We start from the raw sequence: 23,018 nt of genomic DNA on the forward strand, positions 1-23,018 counted from the left end.
AACAAAGACACAGTCGGTCAGAGTGAATTTTATTATCCACCAAAACCAGCCAATCAATACTTTGTATCGATGAAAGCAACCAATCCTGTACCTGCAACTGCCTAGATCAATCACATCCTGTCAGCTCGACTAGAGCACAGACAAAACATCTTTCAACAACAACAAAGCAAGACCAGACAGTTCATTAATATTGCTCCATTCATATATAAATTCAGGAGAGAAAGGTTTTGGCTGAAGGTGGAAACATGATGAGTTAGAAAGCATTTTACAGTGGTATTTAATGAGATTGTACTGGTAGTTCAGACTGTGGTACACAGACTGTTCAGTAGTTGCTCCATTCATTCCTCAGGCAATGTCCAGATTATAAATACAGGTTTTAAACCCTAACAAGTTAATACAACATAAAAATGGATTTACTAAATAAAAAATAATTGTGTTTCTCTTTATATGTATGTCATCCTTGTTTTTTGTTTTAAAAAAATGTTCTAACGTCTTTACTCAGCGGAAAGGTACCTGACAAATCAGTACAAGTTCAAGGTAAATCTAGGTTTAGGGTTTTATTTTTTATAGAAAACAATGGTAAAAACAGTTTTCTAATAACAATAGTGCCCTCTTAATGATGACTCTATCATGTGATAGTTGACCTTGACTTTCATTAGCGCCCACACCTTCGGCTCGGGACACATAGCTCCCGTCACAGTCAATTATCACACAGTAGAGCCATCATCAACGGTGTTGCGTAAGAGACAGTCAAATCAAGTTATTTTCTGGATAGTAATATGCACAGTTTAAACTTGTTTTTGAAAGTTGCAAGTTAACGTTTTTTTCTCTTCCCCCTTTCTCTTGGTCAAGCGAGCTTAGATGCAGCTTTGAAGCAGAGTCGTAAAACTTATCTTGCATTATCACAAACTGAAAACTCTGCACAGACCATTCTGGCAGACTTTGACGAAACACAGACACAAGGGGGAGTTTCTTCCCCCCAAGAAAGCAGAGGGGGGAGTAGCTATCAATCACCTTTGACAAGACAAAGGAAATTTGGTTGAATTGTCAATCATGAGCTGTGGGCAGGAACATAAGAACATAAGAAAGTTTACAAACGAGAGGAGGCCATTCGGCCCATCTTGCTTGTTTGGTTGTTAGTAGCTTATTGATCCCAAAATCTCATCAAGCAGCTTCTTGAAGGATCCCAGGGTGTCAGCTTCAACAACATTACTGGGGAGTTGATTCCAGACCCTCACAATTCTCTGTGTAAAAAAGTGTCTCCTATTTTCTGTTCTGAATGCCCCTTTGTCTAAACTCCATTTGTGACCCCTGGTCCTTGTTTCTTTTTTCAGGCTGAAAAAGTCCTTTGGGTCGACACTGTCAATACCTTTTAGAATTTTGAATGCTTGAATTAGGTCGCCACGTAGTCTTCTTTGTTCAAGACTGAACAGATTCAATTCTTTTAGCCTGTCTGCATATGACATGCCTTTTAAGCCCGGAATAATTCTGGTCGCTCTTCTTTGCACTCTTTCTAGAGCAGCAATATCCTTTTTATAGCAAGGTGACCAGAACTGAACACAATATTCAAGATGAGGTCTTAGTAGTGCATTGTACAGTTTTAACATCACTTCCCTTGATTTAAATTCAGCACTTTTCACAATGTATCTGAGCATCTTGTTAGCCTTTTTTATAGCTTCCCCACATTGTCTAGATGAAGACATTTCTCAAGGAGCCCAAGGAGTGGCTCCAAGACGAGCTAACCAGTGTTTAGACATGTTGTGTGATGTTAAGCACCACCCATGAATTCAACGATCCAATTAAGATGGATCTTAATTCAAAAAGACTGGGACAGGCAAAGAACAAGGAAAGTGGTTCTGAAGTTTAAAATGAAATGGAGAGCTGAACTGCTCTGAAGAAAGTTTCTGAAGCTTGGAGAAAGCAATGGGAAAGACTGAAGACTGGCTAAAATCATGTTCTGAGGAGGCTGAAATCAACTTTGAAGAGAGGAATGCTCTTTGCTCTACAAGAGACTGAACCAGTGAACAGGAGCCTGCATTGAGCTGAAAGCGGGTCTTTATTTCTGTGTCGCTGTACAAAATGAACTGAAGCATAGCCAGCAGCTGGGCCTGAAGTCATGTATTAGCCATACAGAAGAATTGCAACAAGAACACTTTTACAAACAACATAACTTTTTCAGCATGGAAGAGGGGGTCTTGGTCTCAGTACAGCTCCTCCTACATGGCACAAGGCAGCCCCAGCTCAATGGAGGAAGCTGGTAGTCAACGAGATGCAAAAGCAGAAGATGAGGTGCGTAAAGGCCTTTTCCCAGGCCAAGCAGGGAGAGTGGATGAGATGGGAGAGTGTGGAACAACGGAATATCTGCTGGCAAGACCAATGGACAATGGAACAGAGCAGGATCAGTTCCCTCATCAGATCAACATCACCACAGAACCTAAACCTTTGTATTCATCACCTGCAACATTATGGCATATTTTGACAGGATGTAAGGTGGGTCTTAGCCAAGGACGGTTTACTTGGTGCCACGACCATGTGCTGCAATTGGCCTTAGCATTGGAAGACAAGCATAACATGACCAATAAGTTGCCACCAGTTCCATCAAAGCATTACACACGACAATATTCCACCATTCAGGAGAGCAACCACCAAGAAAAGGTGATAAAACCAAGCCTCGCCCAGGACAACTGGAAGTTGCTAGAGACTGGAAAATGTTGGTCAACAGCTTATTTTTCCACCTGAGATTGCCACCACTAACCTTTGACCAGACATTGTCTTGTGGTCTGCATCAGAATGCCTTGTTCATCTGGTAGAGTTAACAGTGCCATGGGAGGATGCTGTGGATGAGGCATATGAGAGGAAGAAACTTTGGTATGCTCAACTAGCTGCTGAAGCGGAACAGTGACTATGGAGAGCAACTGGCTGTGGTTGAGATGGAAAGATTCTAGCTGGGGATCTCAAGCACAATAAAAAGAAAGCAACGCTGATGTAAGGATAAGTAAGCTGGGCTGAGCTGAGTGGGGGGTGGAGGGGGGTGATTCTGAATTACCATCAAGCCCTCTTGAGGTGTCGTGGGCTAGTCGACGAAACACAGAGGACAGAAGATGCCCACTTGAAAACCCCAGAGATGTACCCTACTTAGCTAAATTCAGACAGTTGTCATGCTGGTGCGCTTGTGAGACCACAATGTGGCTGATCCTCGGAGCCAGCATCGCAGCCATTGTGTGTGCTGATGCGCTGGGGAGCCAGAATTACACTTCAGCCATCAACATCAGTCAGAAGGATATCAACATCATCAAATGGAAAGAAACGCAAAATGATGGAGATGCAGATGGATCACATTAGTTTACTATAAATCTACATCTTAATTGGTGTTTATCTTGGCGAGAGCCGAGTTCAAATCAGCATGAGGTTTTAACATCTACTCTCATGTAATGGAAATCAAATCAATTGCCATGCACTCTTTGAACTGTGAGTTTACTTCTGATCAGCAGAACTATTTCCAGTCAGAAACCTTCCAACAAGTCGAAGATAATGTTGCAAGACTATTGGAAATCAACAAGCTACTTCCTTTGAGAAGAACTATTGTTTGCTGAGAGCCGATGCAACACAATGCCTACGACAAGAACGACTGTCTCTGTTACTTTCAGTGAACTTCAGATCCAGAGAAAGAAGAAGCTGTAGTGTTCATCACCAAGAAGATTGACTTCTTTGATGAAAATTGATAAGTATTCAACAAATCAAATATTAAATATTAGCAACTGTAGCAAATGCTGTCAAGTTAGTGGATACATTGTACTAGGAATAGAATTCAGCTTCCTGTTTTAGAGTGTGTAAGAATTGTATTAAGAAATCGATGAACTGATTAATTCACGCAACTCAAAGGAGTTGCCTTTCTGTAATAAATGCAGAGCATTTTTCCCTTAAATAAATTATTGTTTTGTATTTCTGACACGTTGTGTGAATGTCGATTATTGGCAAGGGAATCCGGTCCTGAACTCAAATAAGTTATATCTAATCATTGACGTCCCATTGGGCGACCAGAGATTAATTTGAATATATAATTGTATACTGTACCTAATTGATAAACGGGCATATTAAGAAGTTTGGTAGATCACGGCTAAACTAAATTAACACAGTACCAGGATCACCTATCATGCTTATGTCATTATAATTAGTTTTAACTGGTTTGAGTCTATTTGTAATGATTTGTAATTTGAATGAATATATATATATAAAGTAATGTAATTTAATGTAAATGTATGTCTCAACATACGGTTTATATCTTGTTAGTATATATGTTGGCATTAATTAAAATCTACCATATAATAAATATAAAACAGAAAACAACCTGTGTATGTCAACAGGTGAGCGTGCCTTTTTGTAATGTCCCAGGGTTTGTTTGTTTAGTTATCAAGATTCTAAATTACCATATATATATATATATATATATATATATATATATATATATATATATATATATATATATATATCTAAAGATTCTGTAACTTTTTATTACATATTGTAATAAACATTATTAAAATATACGTTTTAGTATTTCTAAATTCAACACTATTGAATGTTTTATATTTATGAATAAAACAATATAGTCTAGATTCTCAAAGATATTTACTACTGATAGTCATAAGCACATAGAAATTGCACTAATTTAAATTACCAAACCAGAAATAAACAATCTAGACATTTCATTTGGGGTTGTGTAAGTAGTCTGAAGTTATCTCTTGTTCATTCGAGAATTTGAGTTCTAAAATGAAAAATGCTTTACCAGTAATGCAGATTTGCAATAAATAGCTTTGAGAATCTATGTGTATTAATTAATCAATATAAGTTTGTTTTTTAACAGGTATGTTTTATTTTTTTATTTTTAGCTCTGTTCTACAAAATAAAAAAGATGGATAATGTATTTCTCTTTGTCTGTCTTTTGACTACGACTTTCTCCTACCCAATAAGTCCCCAAAGTCATAATTGCTCTAAACAAATTTCAGACAGTACACAACTGCAACTGCAGTTTTTGTCAAATGTAATTTTATTTTTGTTTCTCATGCAGATTTCTAACCAACGACACCACAAACTAGTCAGGAGGGATAATTCTGTAAGCCACGAAGTAAGACTTTTCTTTTCTGTTTATCCCAATATAACATAATACAATATTTTCAGTTATGGAATGCAAATTGTAGTGTGAAAACTGCATAATGTTTAAGAAAACTTGTGTTCATATTGATTTGGTAGAAAATTGTAGTGTAATTTCAGTATACAGGTCCTTGTAGAATAATCCATTATTGTACCAACTGTACATTGTGTTCCCCATCACCCACTATACATCTGTGAAATGTCAACAGTTTCTGTCTGACATAAAAGCTCTTTAGATTCAATTTAATTGTAAATGTATTTCATTAAATCACTTTCTAGTTCCCAGATGGCATACTTCTATCAATAGGTAAATACAAGTCATAAGCACTACATGACAGCTACAAACAAACATATTTACATTTCCATTAAGTTATGAAGGATGTGGGTTGACACGCTTTCACCCGGACAAAATGCTTGATGGCCATTCTTAAGACGACGAAATAACAAACAACACGCCTGCATGAAGGTTTGGCTTCCGCAAGGAACATTTTTATTTATTCTGTTTAGTCATGTTTTTGTTGCTTGCGACACAGCACGAGCCAACATGGATGAAGAAACATTTGCTCTAATCAACATTTGGGCCGACGGTTCAATCCAGAGAATGATGGAAGTGTCAGTAACAAGCTGCTTCCGGGGCATTGATACGCGCATTGTTTACTTACTTCTGTCACTCAGGTCAACCCTGCTTTATCAACCATTTTCTGTAGATTCGTATCACATACTGTGGATTTGTTAATCAATGATATAGCTGCCCTGCACTGCCCCTTCTCTTCAAAGCCACAAAATTAGTAGAATGAATCAATCAAAAGATCAAAGGGTGACGTCACAGAAATGTTTTACATACAAAAATTAAACAATAGGATATTAAGTAGGTAAGAAAAAGAAAAAGATAAAAAGGCAACTATGCGCTAACTGCAAATTCTTTACATTGAAGCGTAGCGTTTTCTTTTCACTATAATTAACTTAAGTACACCTTTGTAAAATTGTTTTGCAAAGGTATTATTATTATTATTATTATTATTATTATTATTTATTATTATTATTATTATTATTATTATTAATAATAATAATAATAATAATAATAATAAATAAAGATATTTCCTGGTGTAAATTCCAATCATGTTGTTGATATTAGTTTAAAAATAAGTAATGTTAATTATATTACATTATTTTAATTCTGCTATATATTTTTTTAATCTTTTCAAACTACTCTCTATATAACCACATTGTTGGATTGCTTTAATTAGACCAGCTATAAAAAAACACGTTTATAGCTGCAGATTAAATTTTGACACAGGTAAATTTTGATGAAGTAGCAAAAGTTGGCATTACAGGTAGTAAATAATTAAATAATAAAGTTAGGTTTTTTTTTTCATTGTGAAATTTCTTAATTGTGATATAATTTCCAATGTCTATGGTTTCAACACTATAAAAATATTTTCTGTTTGAATACTGGGATTGTACTGTCATAGAGTAGCTGTGAAATATCCCCTCCTGTCCTCTGAAGAGTGAATTCATGACCGCAAATGCGCCAATCTGAATTAAATGAATATTTATTTTATTAGTATATTCCTCAGCTACACAAACTCCCCCCCCCCTCCCCACACACCAGTTACGACACTGCTTAGAATACAGCACTGTTACAAAATACTTACAAAAAGTGAAAATGTTTAGTAAAATGACATGATCAAAACCAGTAGTGTAACTTAGTGCTTCTTTAGTAAATCCTTAAGTCACAGAATGGTATCTATACTTTTTATACATTCTGCCGATTAAATCAACAATCTGATTTCAACTTCTTCTGATTTTAACTGCTTTTTTTTTTTTGTTTTTTTTTTAAATAGGTACCAGCTGTTAACCCCTTCATTCCACAACAAAATCAGGTAAATGCATTACTTTCAGTTAGCAGGAATTCATTAACATATAGTATTAGGCCTACTAAAGATTTCTCCAGTCTCTAGTCAAAGGCTTTGTGACAGAATTGTCTTACTATTTACACTGCCTTTTCGTAGTTTATAGTTATGGAGCAAATGTCTTAATGCATGTATAACCACACAAAATCACACAACAAAACGAGAAGAAACACTTTGTCAAAGCGTTGTATCTACACAGCCTGCAAAGATCTGCTTACATAATGATCTTATTGTGCCTTTAGACAATAATTCTAGGAAGCACTTGTTTGCTTTACATTGGCTTGAATTATTTTTTTTTTCGTTGGATTGGTGTATATATTTATGTCAAGGAAAGTTTAGTCCTTTGTTTACACACTTTTGCATGTGTTATCTTTTTTTGAATTTTACAATGAAAACTTTCACTTTATCTTTCAGCTTTAATAAGTTGGCTAAAATATTTGTGCTATTAATTTCATATTTTATGTAGTCAGATTCAGTATTACTCTATTGGATATAATCAGCCTGTAAGTCAAATTCATTATATCACATGCTTTCATAAGATTTACAAAAATGTGTTGGCATGGTTACAGTCAAACAGTTATCATGAAGCACTTGATGACATTGCTCTTTAATAAACAGGGTGTTCTCTAGCCTGCTTTTTTTTATATGTATGAAATAACATAGTGCTTTTTTTATTTGACCATATTTGGTGCAATTTTCCCATTAATTCTTATTGATCTTTGTATTTACTCCTTCGGTTTCATCTGGGTTTGCTTTCCAAAAAGGAAAGAGAAGTCACGTATACTTCCTAACCTATATTCTTTGAAAGCATCAGGTCTGAGAACGAAGAAATCCAGAAGTGACATCGAGCAGTAATAATTAAATATACTGATACAGCATTTGAAAAACCTAAACTGGTGCTTGATGGAAAGGCTCTGATTCTATTTTATCTGATTACAAGGAGATCTGGATGACATTATTGGGCAATAGGCTACATACCTGTAGCCTTATTTTTATCAACCCATTCAATTATCCAGTTTGTATCAGTCAGTATGTCCTTACTAGCCTGTTATCATGTAGACTAGGTTGTTATCCACAGTTAGTATGTATGATCAGTACTGCGACCGAGTTAATGCACATACTTTTAGTTTCAGTAAAAAAGCAAAACTGTCTACCTCCTCCACTTCTGTTTTACTTGCGATTTTAAACTCTTAGTGGGAAGTACACATGTATGATAAAAAGTGGGTTTATTCAACAGAGGCTACACTATGTAACACAATTTTTGTTCCTGGGTAGTAAGTGTTATTTCCTAATTGCTTATGCCTCAAAAGTATAGAAAATGGCTATTATTCCCCACAAACTTTGTATTTACAGTATAATCGTGAATCTCAAAAAACTACTCACTTCTAAATCTTTTGTAGTCATTTTTGTATTACTTTAGTATAAATACATGTTAATTTGGATTCATATGTTGTTTTTTTCTGACTTTATGTGAACGAAAAGCCACACATTTGCCCGTTCTCCCATTGGAAATAGTGATATTTTGAAATATCACTGTCCTGGTCACAAAAGCAAAGTTTGTGGGGAATAATAGCCATTTTCTATACTTTTGAGGCATAAGCAATTAGGAAATAACACTTACTACCCAGGAACAAAAAAAAAAAAAAAAAAAATTGTTACACAGTATAATTATCAAAGCTTTTTTCTCCAGATCATCATTAGCTTGGTTTTGTTTGGGAAGAAAAACAGAAATAAATAACTGTTTTTAGCCTCATGTTGGGTATTATTTGAACTGTATTTGTTGTTTTTCTTTTTAGAAAATAAGTGGGCTCGTATGATTTTAGAGTGAAAAGCTTGGATATGGCTGTGTATAGATTATGATACATCAGTTTGAATCATTCATTGCAACCTATTCATAGACTTGTAGATACCTACCGGTTCATACCAATTGAATCCTAGATAATGTTCCACTGGTGGTGCAGATAAAAAATCTGATTGGCTACAACACCAGGTAAAATTGTTCAAGCACAGTCTGACAGACTTTGCTCTTAATACCATATCTTTCAGTTCATAAAGTAATCTGTTTAAGAAAAAAGCCTGAATAGTATATCTTGGTAATAAGTAAGACAAACTTTTTTTTTTTTTTTTTTTAAAGAAAATAAATTCATAATGTGTCTACCCTTGTTTTTATAGGTACTGAAAATGTATTATCCTAATGGATATTTGCAGGTACATCCACAAGTAGTAATTATTATTATTCTTTTATCATAACTGTTAGAGGATCGAGTCAGGATTTGGATGAAAAACAAAACCTGTTGTACAAAGAAGATTTAAAAAAAATAATTGAGACTAGAATATAAAGCAGAAGCTTCCAGAAAATATTTAATATGCTGCAAAGTTAGAAAGTGAGTACTGCAACATTATTGTTTAATAACTTGTTAACTAATTTAAAATAACAATCGTGTTTTGCAGGACTATGTGTTATATCAACTATATGTAAGTTCATACTGTTGTAATTAAATATAAGTAAGACCTCTACAATTATTTGGTGACCCTTTCCAATGAAGTCCTCTGGTGCTGTTGAATATTTTAATATGTATAAGTAAATAATAATAATCTTTAGTGTTGCAGTACATACATGATGAGTTCTACACAAGAAGAAATCCAACTCTAAGTTATTCCTAATGACCAACCTTACCCTACCACTAACCCTAACTGTACCCTAACCTAACCCTAACCCTACCGCGAACCCAAACCCAAAGATTGTAAAGATTATATATTAAAAATACAAAACTGAAAGATCATAAGTTAATACTTGGTGGAAGCAACGTTGGAGTCTGTTAGGATAGGTCTCTACCAACTTTGCACACCAAGATTTGGCAATATTTGACCATTCTTCTTTACAAAACTGTTCAAGCTCTGTCGAGTTCCTTGGGGAGAAGTGATGAAAAGTAATTTTCAAGTCATGCCACAAATTTTTGATTGGATTTAGGTCGGGGCTGACTGGGCCACTCAAGGACATTTACCTTTTTGTTCCTTAGCCACTCCACTGTAGCTTTGGCTGTGTTACAATGGTACCACACTACAGTACTGCTATGTAGTATCAAACGTGGAATTGCATTTCAAACTGTTTTTTATTTTTTTTGTTTGTTTTTAACATTAAAAACCTATCGTGTAGTGTTGATGGTTTGTATTTTATTTCACTTTCTAAAAAATAGATGCCTTTAATTTACAAATTATTTAACAAAATAATCTGTAATATTGTACTATGCTGTACAATATCTGGTTTAAAATGTTCATAAATAAATACCTACAAATCTTTCCTTTCTATCAAGTTGTTTTGTTTAATTGTTTATTAACTTTGTTAATGTGTAAATGCTTGGTCACTCACATGATTGAATAATGTAAGGCATACTATTTGAATAAAATGTAGTCAAGCTGCACCTCAGTGTTGCGAGTCAGTTTTCAGTTTCAGCCACAACTTTGAGACATGATTGAGGATTGGTCACCAAACCATCTGAAACAATTAAAAACTTTACAGACCAGTCATATTAAATTAGCACACATCAGTATTTAACTGGATGGTGAATGTAAATACTGCTATCATAAGTAATTAATTGGGCTTGTCTTTGTGGGTTTTGAAAAGCCAATATCTGACTGGGCAAAGGAGTTTATTCAGCATACAGATAAGTAAGACACCTGCCTTGTATGCTGTTTAAATTTTTAGATTACTTTATATTGAACCAATTTCTATATAGTCCTGATTCAACACCAACAAGAGAAATAGACAATAGGTATGCTCTGGCAAAGATGTAAACATGCTGGCAGTAATAACGTGTGCATTCCATCCTTGTCTACTATTAATATCATTTATGATCAAGATTTAGAGGCCAATGCCTTTTGAAATTCACTAGCCTGTTTTTGGGATGCTTGTCACCTCTAACAATATTGAAAAATAGGCTAGTGTCTGTATACTTTAGTCTGACAATTACAATTACTAGTTTATAAATTATTAGCTGTTAATATCTTTATAAATACCTGGTCTAATCAAATGGAACGACATGTAAAATAATTGTATGTTTTGTTATTGGCTCGTTTCTGGTTTCATTTCAGACTCATCGTCTGTTTACAGAAAATAACAGGTCATCGTTTTAAATGGCAGATACTGAGATGACACATATTATAACCTCTTAAAGCTGTACCTATACTTTAATTAAACACCTGTAATTTGCTTCCCAGACTTGAGGGGTTTAATTCAGCATTTTGATGATTGTGGAGAGAATGACATAATCAAGGGCATATTTCAACATTTAGAATAAATAATACCTTAAATCACACAGCTTCAACACAGACCAGACAGTAGAACCTACTTGTGGTTTGAAAACAAAAGCAATGTGCTTGCACCTAGACGAAGGTTTGTTAATTAATGTAGTCAGGAAGGAGCACCTTCCTCTAATCCAGTGGATCAACTGGGGAGGATGGTTGGTCAAATGTCTATTTTAAAGGATGAGGTAAGTTTGTTATATCTATAGCAACATTCTTGAAGTGTAAACAATTCCCACTGCAGCTTGTCATACTGTTGCTAGGCACTATTTAAACTATATCAAAAACAGGCGTATTTTCAAAATGGGGTGCTTTGGAGTACATTTACATTACTGTTTTATCATTTTGTAAACTAACAGCTTTGGTTCTGTATATTAATGTGTAAGTTGTTTAGGTATTAAACTTAGCTTTTAAAGCAAAGAGGGATAGGGGGGTAGTATGATCTGTATGTTCTAATGCAGTACACCAGTCACTAACACTACGCTGTACAACTTTCTTGTCTGTTCAGTGTATCATTAAAAATCTACTGTACCTTGCATACTGCAAGTGACATACCTCGTTTCAATGACCTACACATTGTGATGTTTACAGGTAGACAGGACTGAGGGACATCAAGTTGAAATGGCTTTTCCTAAAATAAGAACTTTTGCAGCATTATACCAAAGTGGAGACGATGAAGAATATCAACTGGTTATCTAATAGATTTGTCACAGAATAAAAGCCTTGCTTACAGCAGTCAAAACTTCTACCTGCTACATTATTTTGGTGTTACATGGTGTTGGCTCCAATGGCCAATAAAAAGTACTTCTTATACTGTTACAGGGACTGAGCGTTTTGTTATAATCCGCATACAGCACACAAGAATCCGTTACACATAATGCACCACCATAGGAATATTCAAATTAACAGAAGAAATAATAAAAAGCCTGTATTTAATGTTTTCAAAAAAATGTTGGTTACTTTTTAGCAGTGAACCCAAACTTGCAGGACAGCTCCATATGCCATATTCCTTCTGCACGAACCAACAAAGAACTGTTTTTAATGAACTTCCTAAATCCGTTAACCTAACCAACAACTGGCACTTTAGTAAGGCAGTCCATGACTAGTGCTAAATCAGGGTATGTGAAACTAGATGATAAACAATCATCTATAAAGAAAAACCTGACACTATTCAACCTAATAAAACACGTCAAGTGTTTATTTCTAAAACCTTTAATAAATGTCTTAATATTCACAATTGTTTTAGTACAAGTATATTCTTTCATGTTTTATTCCTCTTGGCATACAAGCCGATAAATTACATAAATGATATACATTTCATTCTTAGGGATACATCTGAGCTGCTACAATAACTTATTTGTAGAATTTCAAATGGAGGCATATCAAAGTTCAGCATGTAGTTGCAGAGGTGCACACACGTGTTGTGTGTGTGCGTATACAGTGTGTATGTTGGTTTCTGACATTGTGAGTTATGCGTTGTACAGCCAACTGTATAATGCAGCTTTTTAAAAGAAGGCACACTTCATGTACATATTCTCCCAAGAACTGGCAGCGCTCTTTATTTTCAATGAGACTGTCAATTCAAGGGTCTGGTATAGCCACAGTTACAAATAAAGAACAGGCGTTTAGAAGCTTTAAATACTCTTTTCCTAACAGCATTATTTGCATCCAGATTTGCCTTCAGGTAAATCAAAGTCATTCTTTACTGTTGCATATAAAAATGCATTTTAATACCTGTGATATGACAAAAAAAAGAGACCATTTTTTTTTTTCAGATAAACATGAAATTGAAACCTTAAATGAGATCTGTAAACAACTTGCTAAAATGAATCTTTTACATGGAGGGCAATGGAAAAAAAAGTGTGCTTTTTATCTTCTATAAATGGTTAGATTAATTTCTTTCTATTTTGCAAAGTTGTCTAACTTAAAATAACATCTACAATTAAAATAGTTAATGAAGTGGATAATTTGGTGTATTTTTGCAACCATTCAACAACTTTAGCTGAAGAGCCACCTCCTGAGTTCTCTTCTTTACTGTGACGCAGTTGTACATTTTTTAAGAATGTATTTTTCTTCTCACAGGTGCCCTTAGTACGAAAAAATTAATCGTCATCTTCGTCATCTTCATCATCATATTGGTCTCTAGTGTCTAGGTCGTCATCTTCCTCAATCTGTGTACAATAAAAATACCATTCAGGTACAAGTAATGCCAAATAAATGCTCTTCAATATATGAAACTTTTTTTTTTTTGGTCCATCACTGGATAATTCCAAAAGGTCAATCTGAAATTTGACTCTTAATTTACTGACAAATCATAACAAATTTGCAAAACATCTCTGAACAGAAACAAGTCAACTGTCACGGTAAGTACCCTTATAAAATATAATAAATGCATAGAAAAGTGTCACAAAAGCACAGACAAGAATGATATGCCAAATCACAGAAATGTATGGTAAAGCATTGTAAAAATCATGTTAAAGTACGATAAACTCCAGAATATCTGTCAATTTTAAATGCAACATGTGAATCATCTGCATTGTAAATGTTGTGAATTATTTTTAATTGGTTTGCATTGTAAATGCTCTGAATTATTTGTAATTGGTTTGCATTGTAAATGCTGTGAATTATTTGTAATTGGTTTGCATTGTAAATGCTGTGAATCATTTGTAATTGGTTTGCATTGTAAATTCTGTGAATCATTTGTAATTGGTTTGCATTGTAAATTCTGTGAATCATTTGTAATTGGTTTGCACTGTAAATGCTGTGAATCATTTGTCATTGGTTTGCATTGTAAATTCTGTGAATCATTTGTAATTGGTTTGCATTGTAAATTCTGTGAATCATTTGTAATTGGTTTGCATTGTAAATGCTGTGAATCATTTGTAATTGGTTTGCATTGTAAATGCTGTGAATCATTTGTAATTGGTTTGCATTGTAAATGCTGTGAATCATTTGTAATTGGATTGCATTGTAAATGCTGTGAATCATTTGTAATTGGTTTGCATTGTAAATGCTGTGAATCACTTGTAATTGGTTTGCATTGTAAATGCTGTGAATCATTTGTAATTGGTTTGCATTGTAAATGCTGTGAATTATTTGTAATTGGTTTGCATTGTAAATGCTGTGAATTATTTGTAATTGGTTTGCATTGTAAATGCTGTGCATTATTTGTAATTGGTTCGCATTGTAAATTCTGTGAATCATTTAGAATTTTTTGTTTAGCATTTTACCCTTCTCCCCAGGACACTAGTGGGAGTCATGAAAACCACTGTCTGACCCCGGGACCAGAATTTTGTAATAATGGACACAAGTTTATTTCAAAGCTCCAGCTAAAAGTAAATATAACACCCTTATAATGCCAGGGTTTTGAAGTTGTGGCACTTACAAGGTAGTAGGGGGCACCAATGCCACAAAAGTGCATTGCAGCGAGGGGGGATCCTGAAAAAGGTACAAATTGTGCATTCTGGCACATTACTGACTAGTATAAGCAGGTGCTAGACTAGTAATGGTCTACTTGTAGTCTGACAAAGTACTCCATTAGTGCAATGAAGGCGTTTTATTTCAGTACTGCTCACAGCAAGCAAAGAAGAAAAATCGACTTTAGGATCATCAAGGCCCCTGCAATACAAGAACTAGTATTTGTTAAGAAAATTGATGAAATACTCTGATGCAAAATATTCTTTCACTCAACTTAAACATACCCCTACTGCTTTAATTCACATGTTACACAAAAGTAGTGTGCAAAATGATGGGACTACCCCACTAAAATTACCTTTGGAAGCTATAAACAAACTGGAATGTAAGAAAAGTCTGCATTCTAAAGAAGTTGAGTGCACAGAACTATAAGAATGCAGTAAACATCCATATATAAATGATCTTTCAGCGATTATCCTTTCTACTTAGTTTATTATCTTTTGATACTCTCTTGTTGCATACTGTAATGGGTAACATGACATATTTATTTAGCTGCTGCCTTTATCCATTTATTTGATTATTATTTATTTATTTTGCTTCAGACTCAAATAACTTAAGATATTTAAATATATAGGCGGTAATATTTATAATGTTGATTTAAACAACACTGGGAATTAAGGCTTAGGCTATTTGAATAGGAACAGAATAAAAAAGAGAAATCAGATTTATACTGTATAGAGGGCAAGTAGCTGAAGCTGCTTCTCAACAAAATAAATCAATACTGTACTGTTAACTAATGCTGGAACAAACACAGGGCTTACATGTTCAGATATTTGCTCATAATTCAAATATTCGTTTGTTTTCAAAAAGTACTAAAAGCCACTATATTGCATGGGGGTGGGGTCGTGGCCCGTGTGTATGCCTTTACTTCACAGCAAGACATTACAATATGTAACATGTTAAAGCAGAAAAACAAAAGATTATTAATTATTTATTTTTCATTCCTTGCCATTGTCATTTCTTCACAGTAAACAGTGACCATAGACACGTTTTCATACAGTAATAACATGAGGTTACCTTGTGCTTTATTTGCGTCTGTATTTTTCAATCTCTTACACAATAAAAATAAAAGCAGATAAGTGTTTTCTCTCCGCCCCTTTCGCGGATTGGAAATGGCTGGTTTTGCTTTCGGGATAAAGAAAATGCGATATGGAAACTAGCAAGGGTTTTGGTCTGGCCCTAAGGCTGAAATTTAACTTTAAACACTTCAAATAAAACAAAACGTAGAAATGGCGTTGTAAAATCAAGGAGAAAAAAAACTCGTTTTGGTTTTCATTTATTACATTTCACATAAAAAGTCGCAACAAAAAAATAAAATATATACAATCTATATATAAATCACTACACATTTCCAGCAGGTTGGGCACTGTTTAGCAAGGCATTTTAGAATGACTGTTTGCCTTTTTTATGTCCCATGAGATTCTGACTCGCTCACAGCATACGCTTTTTTGACCCAGATGGCCTTCCATAGAGATCACTATGCGTGCGCATAATCTGGTTTGTTTACTTTTTGATGTCTAAAACTTTTAAATAGAGGCTCAAGAGCTGCTGTGTTGATCCTGCATCTTTTTTTTTTTTTTTTTTTTTTTTTTTTAATATATTAAATCTCACACATCACACAGAGCTCTTTTTCATTTTCCACTTTTTAAACGTGTCGTGCAACTTCCAGTGAGACGGTACATCTGAATATGTCAAAAAATATGAATTTGAATATTTGGATATTTGTCCCAGCACTACTGTTAACAGTAAAATAAACCCTGAAAAAAACAATGCTTTAATAATGCAAATGTTTGATTTGTATCAAACAAAAATTGAGAACCCTATCCCGACCTTCGAAAAAGACTCCAGTAACGATTGGTGTTAAAAGTATCTTAAAATAATAATTATTATTATTATTCATAATTATAAATCAAAAGCAATATTTACAACAATTTGTGAATTTAATGAAGACACTAGACTTCAAAAATACTATTATCAATTTATCCATCTTTTTTATGGACTAACAAACCTACCGTTGGATACAAATGTGGAATATGCAGAGTTAAAGAGATTCCTGCATCAAACCAGTATTACAAAGACAAAATTTAAAGGATTGTCGTATAATACTGGATTACGGTATTAATGAAAAGTATGGACATGTTTAACACAAGCTGTGGTACGGACATATCATTCTGACATTCACGCAAGCAGGGAGTAGTTAATTAAAATGTTATTTTGGATATAAATAAATTCCATTTAACGAGAGCAGAGCAATGCATATTTACACATCTTAATTGAAGGTACATGTCACAAATACCAGTTTGTTCATGACATGTGCATGGTGTTTGTCAAGATTTCTAAATAATAAAGCATTTATGTTTGTGTGTATATAACGTACCAAATGTATATATATATCTCAATAAAATAACTTTTCATAACAAAGATAAACTTCAACAAATGTTACAGTGACAAAGGATCAGCTGAAATCCCAGCATGCCATTCTTCTTAAAGGCGACAGCCTCTTACATGACGTAACTTCCTCACATATCTCATAACAAAAGGAATATGCTTTTACAATACCCCAAAATAATCGTAACATTTTTAAATAAAAAATAGTCGCAGATATGGTTTTCGATGATGGATCACACCAGTCGCTGGCCTATTTTGAAAACCCTGTAATGCCCTGACTTATCAGGTGTGTGTTGCTGCCACCTATAATAATTTTTGAGGCATGTGGAATCAAACAAAAAAAGAAAAGAAAAAATAATAATATATATAGTATCATACCGGCTCTCCCAATTCTTTTAACTTTTCCTTCAGTGATTTAATTTTCTGGTCTTGGTCTGCGAGCAGCATAAGAAGGTCGTCCTGTTCCTTTTTAGATTCTGCTACTTCTTGCTGAAGTTTGCTCTTCTCATTCTGTAGAATAGCTACTGAACTGTTTGCTGTGGCTACTTGCTGCTCCAAATCCACTTTTAAGTTGGACCAGATCTTTCCTTCCTCCTAAATGAAAAGGCGTGACAGTATAAATGAGCTATGAAGTAAAAGGCTGAAACTCGAAGCATAACAGGTGTAAAGGAAATGCTGAACATTATTCAAAACCAAATTTAGTTAGCAACAAAAAAGTAAAAATCCCTAATGAAATTAAAAGATGAACTTCCAAAGCAACAAACTCTGCTTTCATAAGCTAAAAATATATTTAATGATTTTAAACCTGGGAAAACATCCTTAAAAAAAAATAAACACACACATATATATACATATACATACACACACACACTCGTGTATGTATATACACACACACATATATATATATATATATACACACACACACACACACACATATATAATCATTTTTTATTTAGTGGTCACCAAGTTTTCTCCCCAATTTAGTAAATGTCCAATTAGGAAAAGCCTGGACTCGAACCAACGACATCGAGACTACAGGGCGCATCCTACACTCAACGCTGACCACCTTTACTGCATGCGCCACTCTGGAGCCCTAAAAATAATTTTTTAAACAAACACTTTCTCAGATGATCGAGACAAAAAGTCTTTCAATATGATGAACAAAGAAGTTTGATTCTTATTATAATATATCGAACTGTTGTTGGTTTGCATATCTCAAAAAATGCATTCATGCTTTGTGAAAAGGTCCCATGTTTAAATGTGTTCTTGATCAATCCTTTGATTAGTTCTAAAACAAAGCTAATGTGATTTCACTGGGACCTCTCTGCAAGAAAGTTTACTCAGACAGTTTTCTGTGAGTTATTGTGAACTCACCTTTATTTTTTCTGTCTCTGCTGTGACTTCTGAGAGTCTTTTCTCCAGTTCTGTAATTTTAGCTGCTGCTGCAGAACCGTCTGCGTTTCCTGGTGCTGATGCCATACCCTGAAGTAGATATTGCAGCGACAAAACAATTAAACCTTTGGCGCAGAAATAACCACAAAACCATAGCAGACATTTTTTAATTAGTCATTAGTTGGTCCACTGCAGGGCCAGACTACATAACAATACAATAACAGATGAAGCAACAGATATCAATCTTGCCTCCAGTATTTTACTTTTCACACTGGAAACAAGATTGTTCCATCGTATGCCCCTGAACAGATGGTGTACCTGTTGTTAACCACTACCCACACAAACTGCATTGAATCATTTGACAACTATCGACAGTCAAGCCTGTACATGGTTGCATTAAGCACAAAGCTTCTCTGCTCCCCTCAGGTCTGACTCACTGAATCTCCATACGATTGAGCTCACCTTCTCCCCCTTGCCCCGCCCCCTGTGAGTGTTTACTGAAGGGATTGCATCTGTGCAGGAGCCTTCAAAGTAACAGAGCCAATTAAGAGCGTTGTGCTAGAATTACAAATACTGTAAATCGAACGAGCTACAATGCCTTCCGATGTATGGAAATTATTTTCTAAAGTAAGACGGCAAGAAGGAAAAGTAAAGAAAGTAATGTTTGGGATACTCCAGCAACACAACTAATTTACGTGACCATTTAATGAGATGCAGAGGTCGCGCTAGCCTTTAAAAATGTGCATTTGTTAAAAGCATACCAAATCAAAATCTGCGTTTTTAAAACAGAACATCTGAGTTTTTACATATTGCAACATAGTTATATTATTTTCCAGTGTAACTATTTCATATTAATTAAGTTAATATGCAAAAAAGTACACAGTATAAATCACAGTGGTAGAAACAGACAAAGACAAGCTTATCATAAAACATTTTCTTTTGAAAATCCCCCATTCACAATGTAAAAATCAGTGTTGTAGAGCATGTACCAATGTCTCTGCAGGTAGCTGTCAACATCATAACTATTTACAGTTTTACTGTTTAAAGGTTCTTTAAATTTTCCTTTTCATCCAACATGACCTGTGCTCTTTCAAAGCAAAGCTTTAATAATTTTCAGCGGCTTCCATTGAAATTGTCATGTTTTAAATGATCCTCACATAAACAAGAGTGTTTGCTGGTCTGCACTCTGGGGTTTAGCTGAGTGTCAGAACATTCTGCTGGTACACAAGATACAGGTTTTGTAATTATCGACTTCTGCAGGTTTTTTTGCACCTTTGCAACTGTAAATCATTGTCTGTCTGTTATTTCTACCCTGCTGCACTGCCTTCACCTGCACTCACTTACCCACTTGTCCAAAGGACACTATCATGTTCCTTAACACAATTAAAATGTAAGCCATGGACAACACTTGTTACTAAACTTGATATGGATTTAAACAACTTTTTTTTTTGCTTTGACCCCCAACTGGTACAAATCAATATATTATATATTATACATAAACTGATTTAATATGCATAATAGTTTTAAAAGCGTTACTAGCAATGTTACACAGCAATCCACAGCTTCACATGTATTACTGCAATTTTTTTTAACCTTTCATAACGATGATGAAATGAATCGGCTTTTTTAGAGAAAGATATCGACAGAGAAAAATCTGTCATCGCCCCAGCCTTACAAACTGCTACTAAAAAGTGGCTTACCAGTGTTTCTGCTTTTTTCAAAAGCTCCTGTCTCTCAGCTTGCAGCTGACTAATTTCTGCAGACTGGGACTGAACTTGGGCCCTCAAAGTTTCCAATTCCTGTGAGGGGGGGTGGGGGGATAAATACATAAAAAAATAATTCAGTACATAGCTCAAATATCAATTTAAACACAAGTTAAAATCTGAATTTATTTAAACCTGCTGCCACTTTTTGCTTACTTAAATTAGTATACAGCTTTTTAAATAGTTTATGAAACCATGGTAACTGTTGGAATGGATCTGGAGTTTAAAAGCAATGTTTAATCTAAGAAAATGATTATAAAAACACACTTGAATAGGTATTTAAAGTTAAAACTGCAAAGTGTACAGAGATTGAAAAAAGCATGTCCTTGGTCAGCACCCCAGACCCCTTCAACAAACCATGCTATAAGCCATTAGATCTTTGACCCAGAAGACACTGCAATTGCCTAGGAAGTGCACGTGTAACAGTTTCCCTGCGAGTCATGCGTAAGAACTGGGAACTTTCTTTAAGTTTAACTGTGTCGTACCAGATATTAAGTTTGTGTTTCAAGACTGCCCATTTGAGAGATATGTAGCTAATGAAGGGTACGAATTAAGGAACTCTATTAGCTACAATCAATTTAAAATACCTTAAAACATACAAAAACAGCTCTACAAACGAAATATGAAAGCTGATTTATTGTCAGGGCTGCTGACACAGAAATACACCTAAAGTCTGTGCGTTCTAAACACAATAAACATGAAACAAAGACTTCCCGTCACAACATTTTTACTAATTTTAGTACTCCCTGTAAAAGTTGACAAGTATTTTGTTCCTCCAGTATACAGGTGTTCTCAAATAATATTTTGTGTCTTAGAAGAAAGTGACTATTAACTAATGAAACTTTCAGCTTTGGTTTAAACAATCGTCCAGTCTCAGGAAACACAATGTAATTCACAATCTAAGGAGTGCAGTACCTTCTGTAGCTCTGAATTGTTTTCAGAACTCCCAGCTGTTCCCTCCACAGGGTGTGCTCCTTCTGACTTCTACAATAAAACAAATGTCCAGGAACACACTTTGATTAAAACCCAAAACTGTTAAAACAGCTATGAAAGAATGTTTGATATTTTACTGTCAATGCTTTATACTTTAAATGGAATATAATATATAAGGTCTCTTTCTTTACTTGTTAAACCTATTGCTAGGATTTTCTTCAAGACGAATGTATGCTAAGAAACTTACTTACAGTGTTTGGACTAAAATATAAACTTAAGCGGTCTACTTGGCTAACCTATCTGTGGTTATGCTGGGATTAACCCTATGAAATAGGATTCTAAGTTGCTGTAAAATGCTCTATCAAAATCTAGTAACATACTGTTTTAACACTTACCATTTTTTCAATCAGAGAGTCCTTCTCCGTCAGCTGGCCTTGTAACACTCCATGCTGCTTCTTCAGCTCTTCTAACTCTTCCCACAACCTGCTCAACTCCTCTGACTGAACTCCATTTACCTGAGCTCCCTCGCCATGGGCATCGTGTTGTTGGCTATCCTTGCCTGGAGATCACGCAAAAAAAAATAAAAAATAAAATAAAAACCTGACTACTAGTCTTTAATTCATATAAGCACAACCTTACATCCATACTTCTATTTAGAAACCATCAAGCCATAAATAAGTTGAACAAGAAATATTTAAATTATTAATAAATGCCATTCATTTTGGCCAGTTTTGTGTTATTTTCTAGGTAAAAAGTATAATTTGTAAATCATTTTCATTGAAGACTTGAGACCAGTTTTTAGAAGAAAAAAAAAAGTTTATGTACTGTACCGAGCTTCAGTTTTAGAACATTGTATTGATCCTTATGCTGTTGTAGCTGTGATAACTGCTGTGTCAGTGAAGCTTGCAGCTGTTCGTTCTGGGTTTTCATAGAAGAGACCTGCGTCTTCAGCTCATTTATTTGTGTATCCTGTAGGAGAAAAAGAGGTGCTCAATTACTATTCATTGTAAAATAAATATTAGTATACTAATCATTGTAAAAGAATGATTTTTTTTTTTGCACATTATTCCTTTTCTGTGCCATGTCATATATCGTATCATCTAGAATTTTAGGACCGAGACATCAAAAAAAAAAAAATGAACAGAATTTATATATTTTATTTATGTAAATCAAATAAACTATACAAATGATATCACAAAAGTCTACCGGAAACCATAGCAGTAGTACAGTATTTCATGTTAGATTTCAAAAGGTCACATTTTGTAGGGAAAACTACAAAGCGGTATGTAATTGAATATGTTAACGTAACATTATTCAGCAGGTTTCATTTGACTTAATGAAGCAAAATTAGTTCATTCTATAGGGTGTTGCAAAACTTGTTGCTAGCTCTGTACATGTATTTCATTTGGAGAGACACTTGGGATTTCACATTGCATTTTACCTTCTAAAAGCACATGGAAATTGCAATACAACAAGTTATGTTAGTACCTGTTCCCTAATGAGTTCCTTGTATTGTGTCACTATACTGTCATGCTGCTCCAGTGTCTTCTTTACTTCTTCCTCTTTCTTCTCCTCCTCGCTGGACTTATGTACAGCCTTTGTTATAACAGCTGCAAGCAAATTACACAAAGTTGTTGATAATATAACCAGAAAACCCACAAGAAAATATACACTTTGATGTGTAGTACAAGAGCTAATGGACATA

The 23,018-nt window shown here is 34.5% G+C and overlaps 1 protein-coding gene across 4 annotated transcripts in view; it reads right to left on the bottom strand.

Moving 5' to 3' along the window:
- Nucleotides 1–12,533: 12,533 nt before the first annotated feature.
- Nucleotides 12,534–23,018, bottom strand: part of LOC121320842 (general vesicular transport factor p115-like) — a 39,767-nt gene continuing 29,282 nt past the window's right edge. For all 4 annotated transcript variants that reach the window (XM_041259573.1, XM_041259565.1, XM_041259555.1 and 1 more), the window contains 8 exons: nucleotides 22,802–22,923; nucleotides 22,144–22,282; nucleotides 21,709–21,872; nucleotides 21,296–21,364; nucleotides 20,318–20,416; nucleotides 18,600–18,707; nucleotides 17,604–17,819; nucleotides 12,534–13,534 (listed from right to left, as the gene is read on the bottom strand). In XM_041259573.1, the coding sequence (XP_041115507.1) occupies nucleotides 13,466–13,534; nucleotides 17,604–17,819; nucleotides 18,600–18,707; nucleotides 20,318–20,416; nucleotides 21,296–21,364; nucleotides 21,709–21,872; nucleotides 22,144–22,282; nucleotides 22,802–22,923 (986 nt within the window). In that variant the 3' untranslated portion in view covers nucleotides 12,534–13,465. The remainder of the gene's footprint in view (nucleotides 13,535–17,603; nucleotides 17,820–18,599; nucleotides 18,708–20,317; nucleotides 20,417–21,295; nucleotides 21,365–21,708; nucleotides 21,873–22,143; nucleotides 22,283–22,801; nucleotides 22,924–23,018) is intronic.

Source organism: Polyodon spathula, chromosome 1 (assembly GCF_017654505.1).
Source record: "Polyodon spathula isolate WHYD16114869_AA chromosome 1, ASM1765450v1, whole genome shotgun sequence".
Classification (NCBI taxonomy): domain Eukaryota; kingdom Metazoa; phylum Chordata; class Actinopteri; order Acipenseriformes; family Polyodontidae; genus Polyodon; species Polyodon spathula.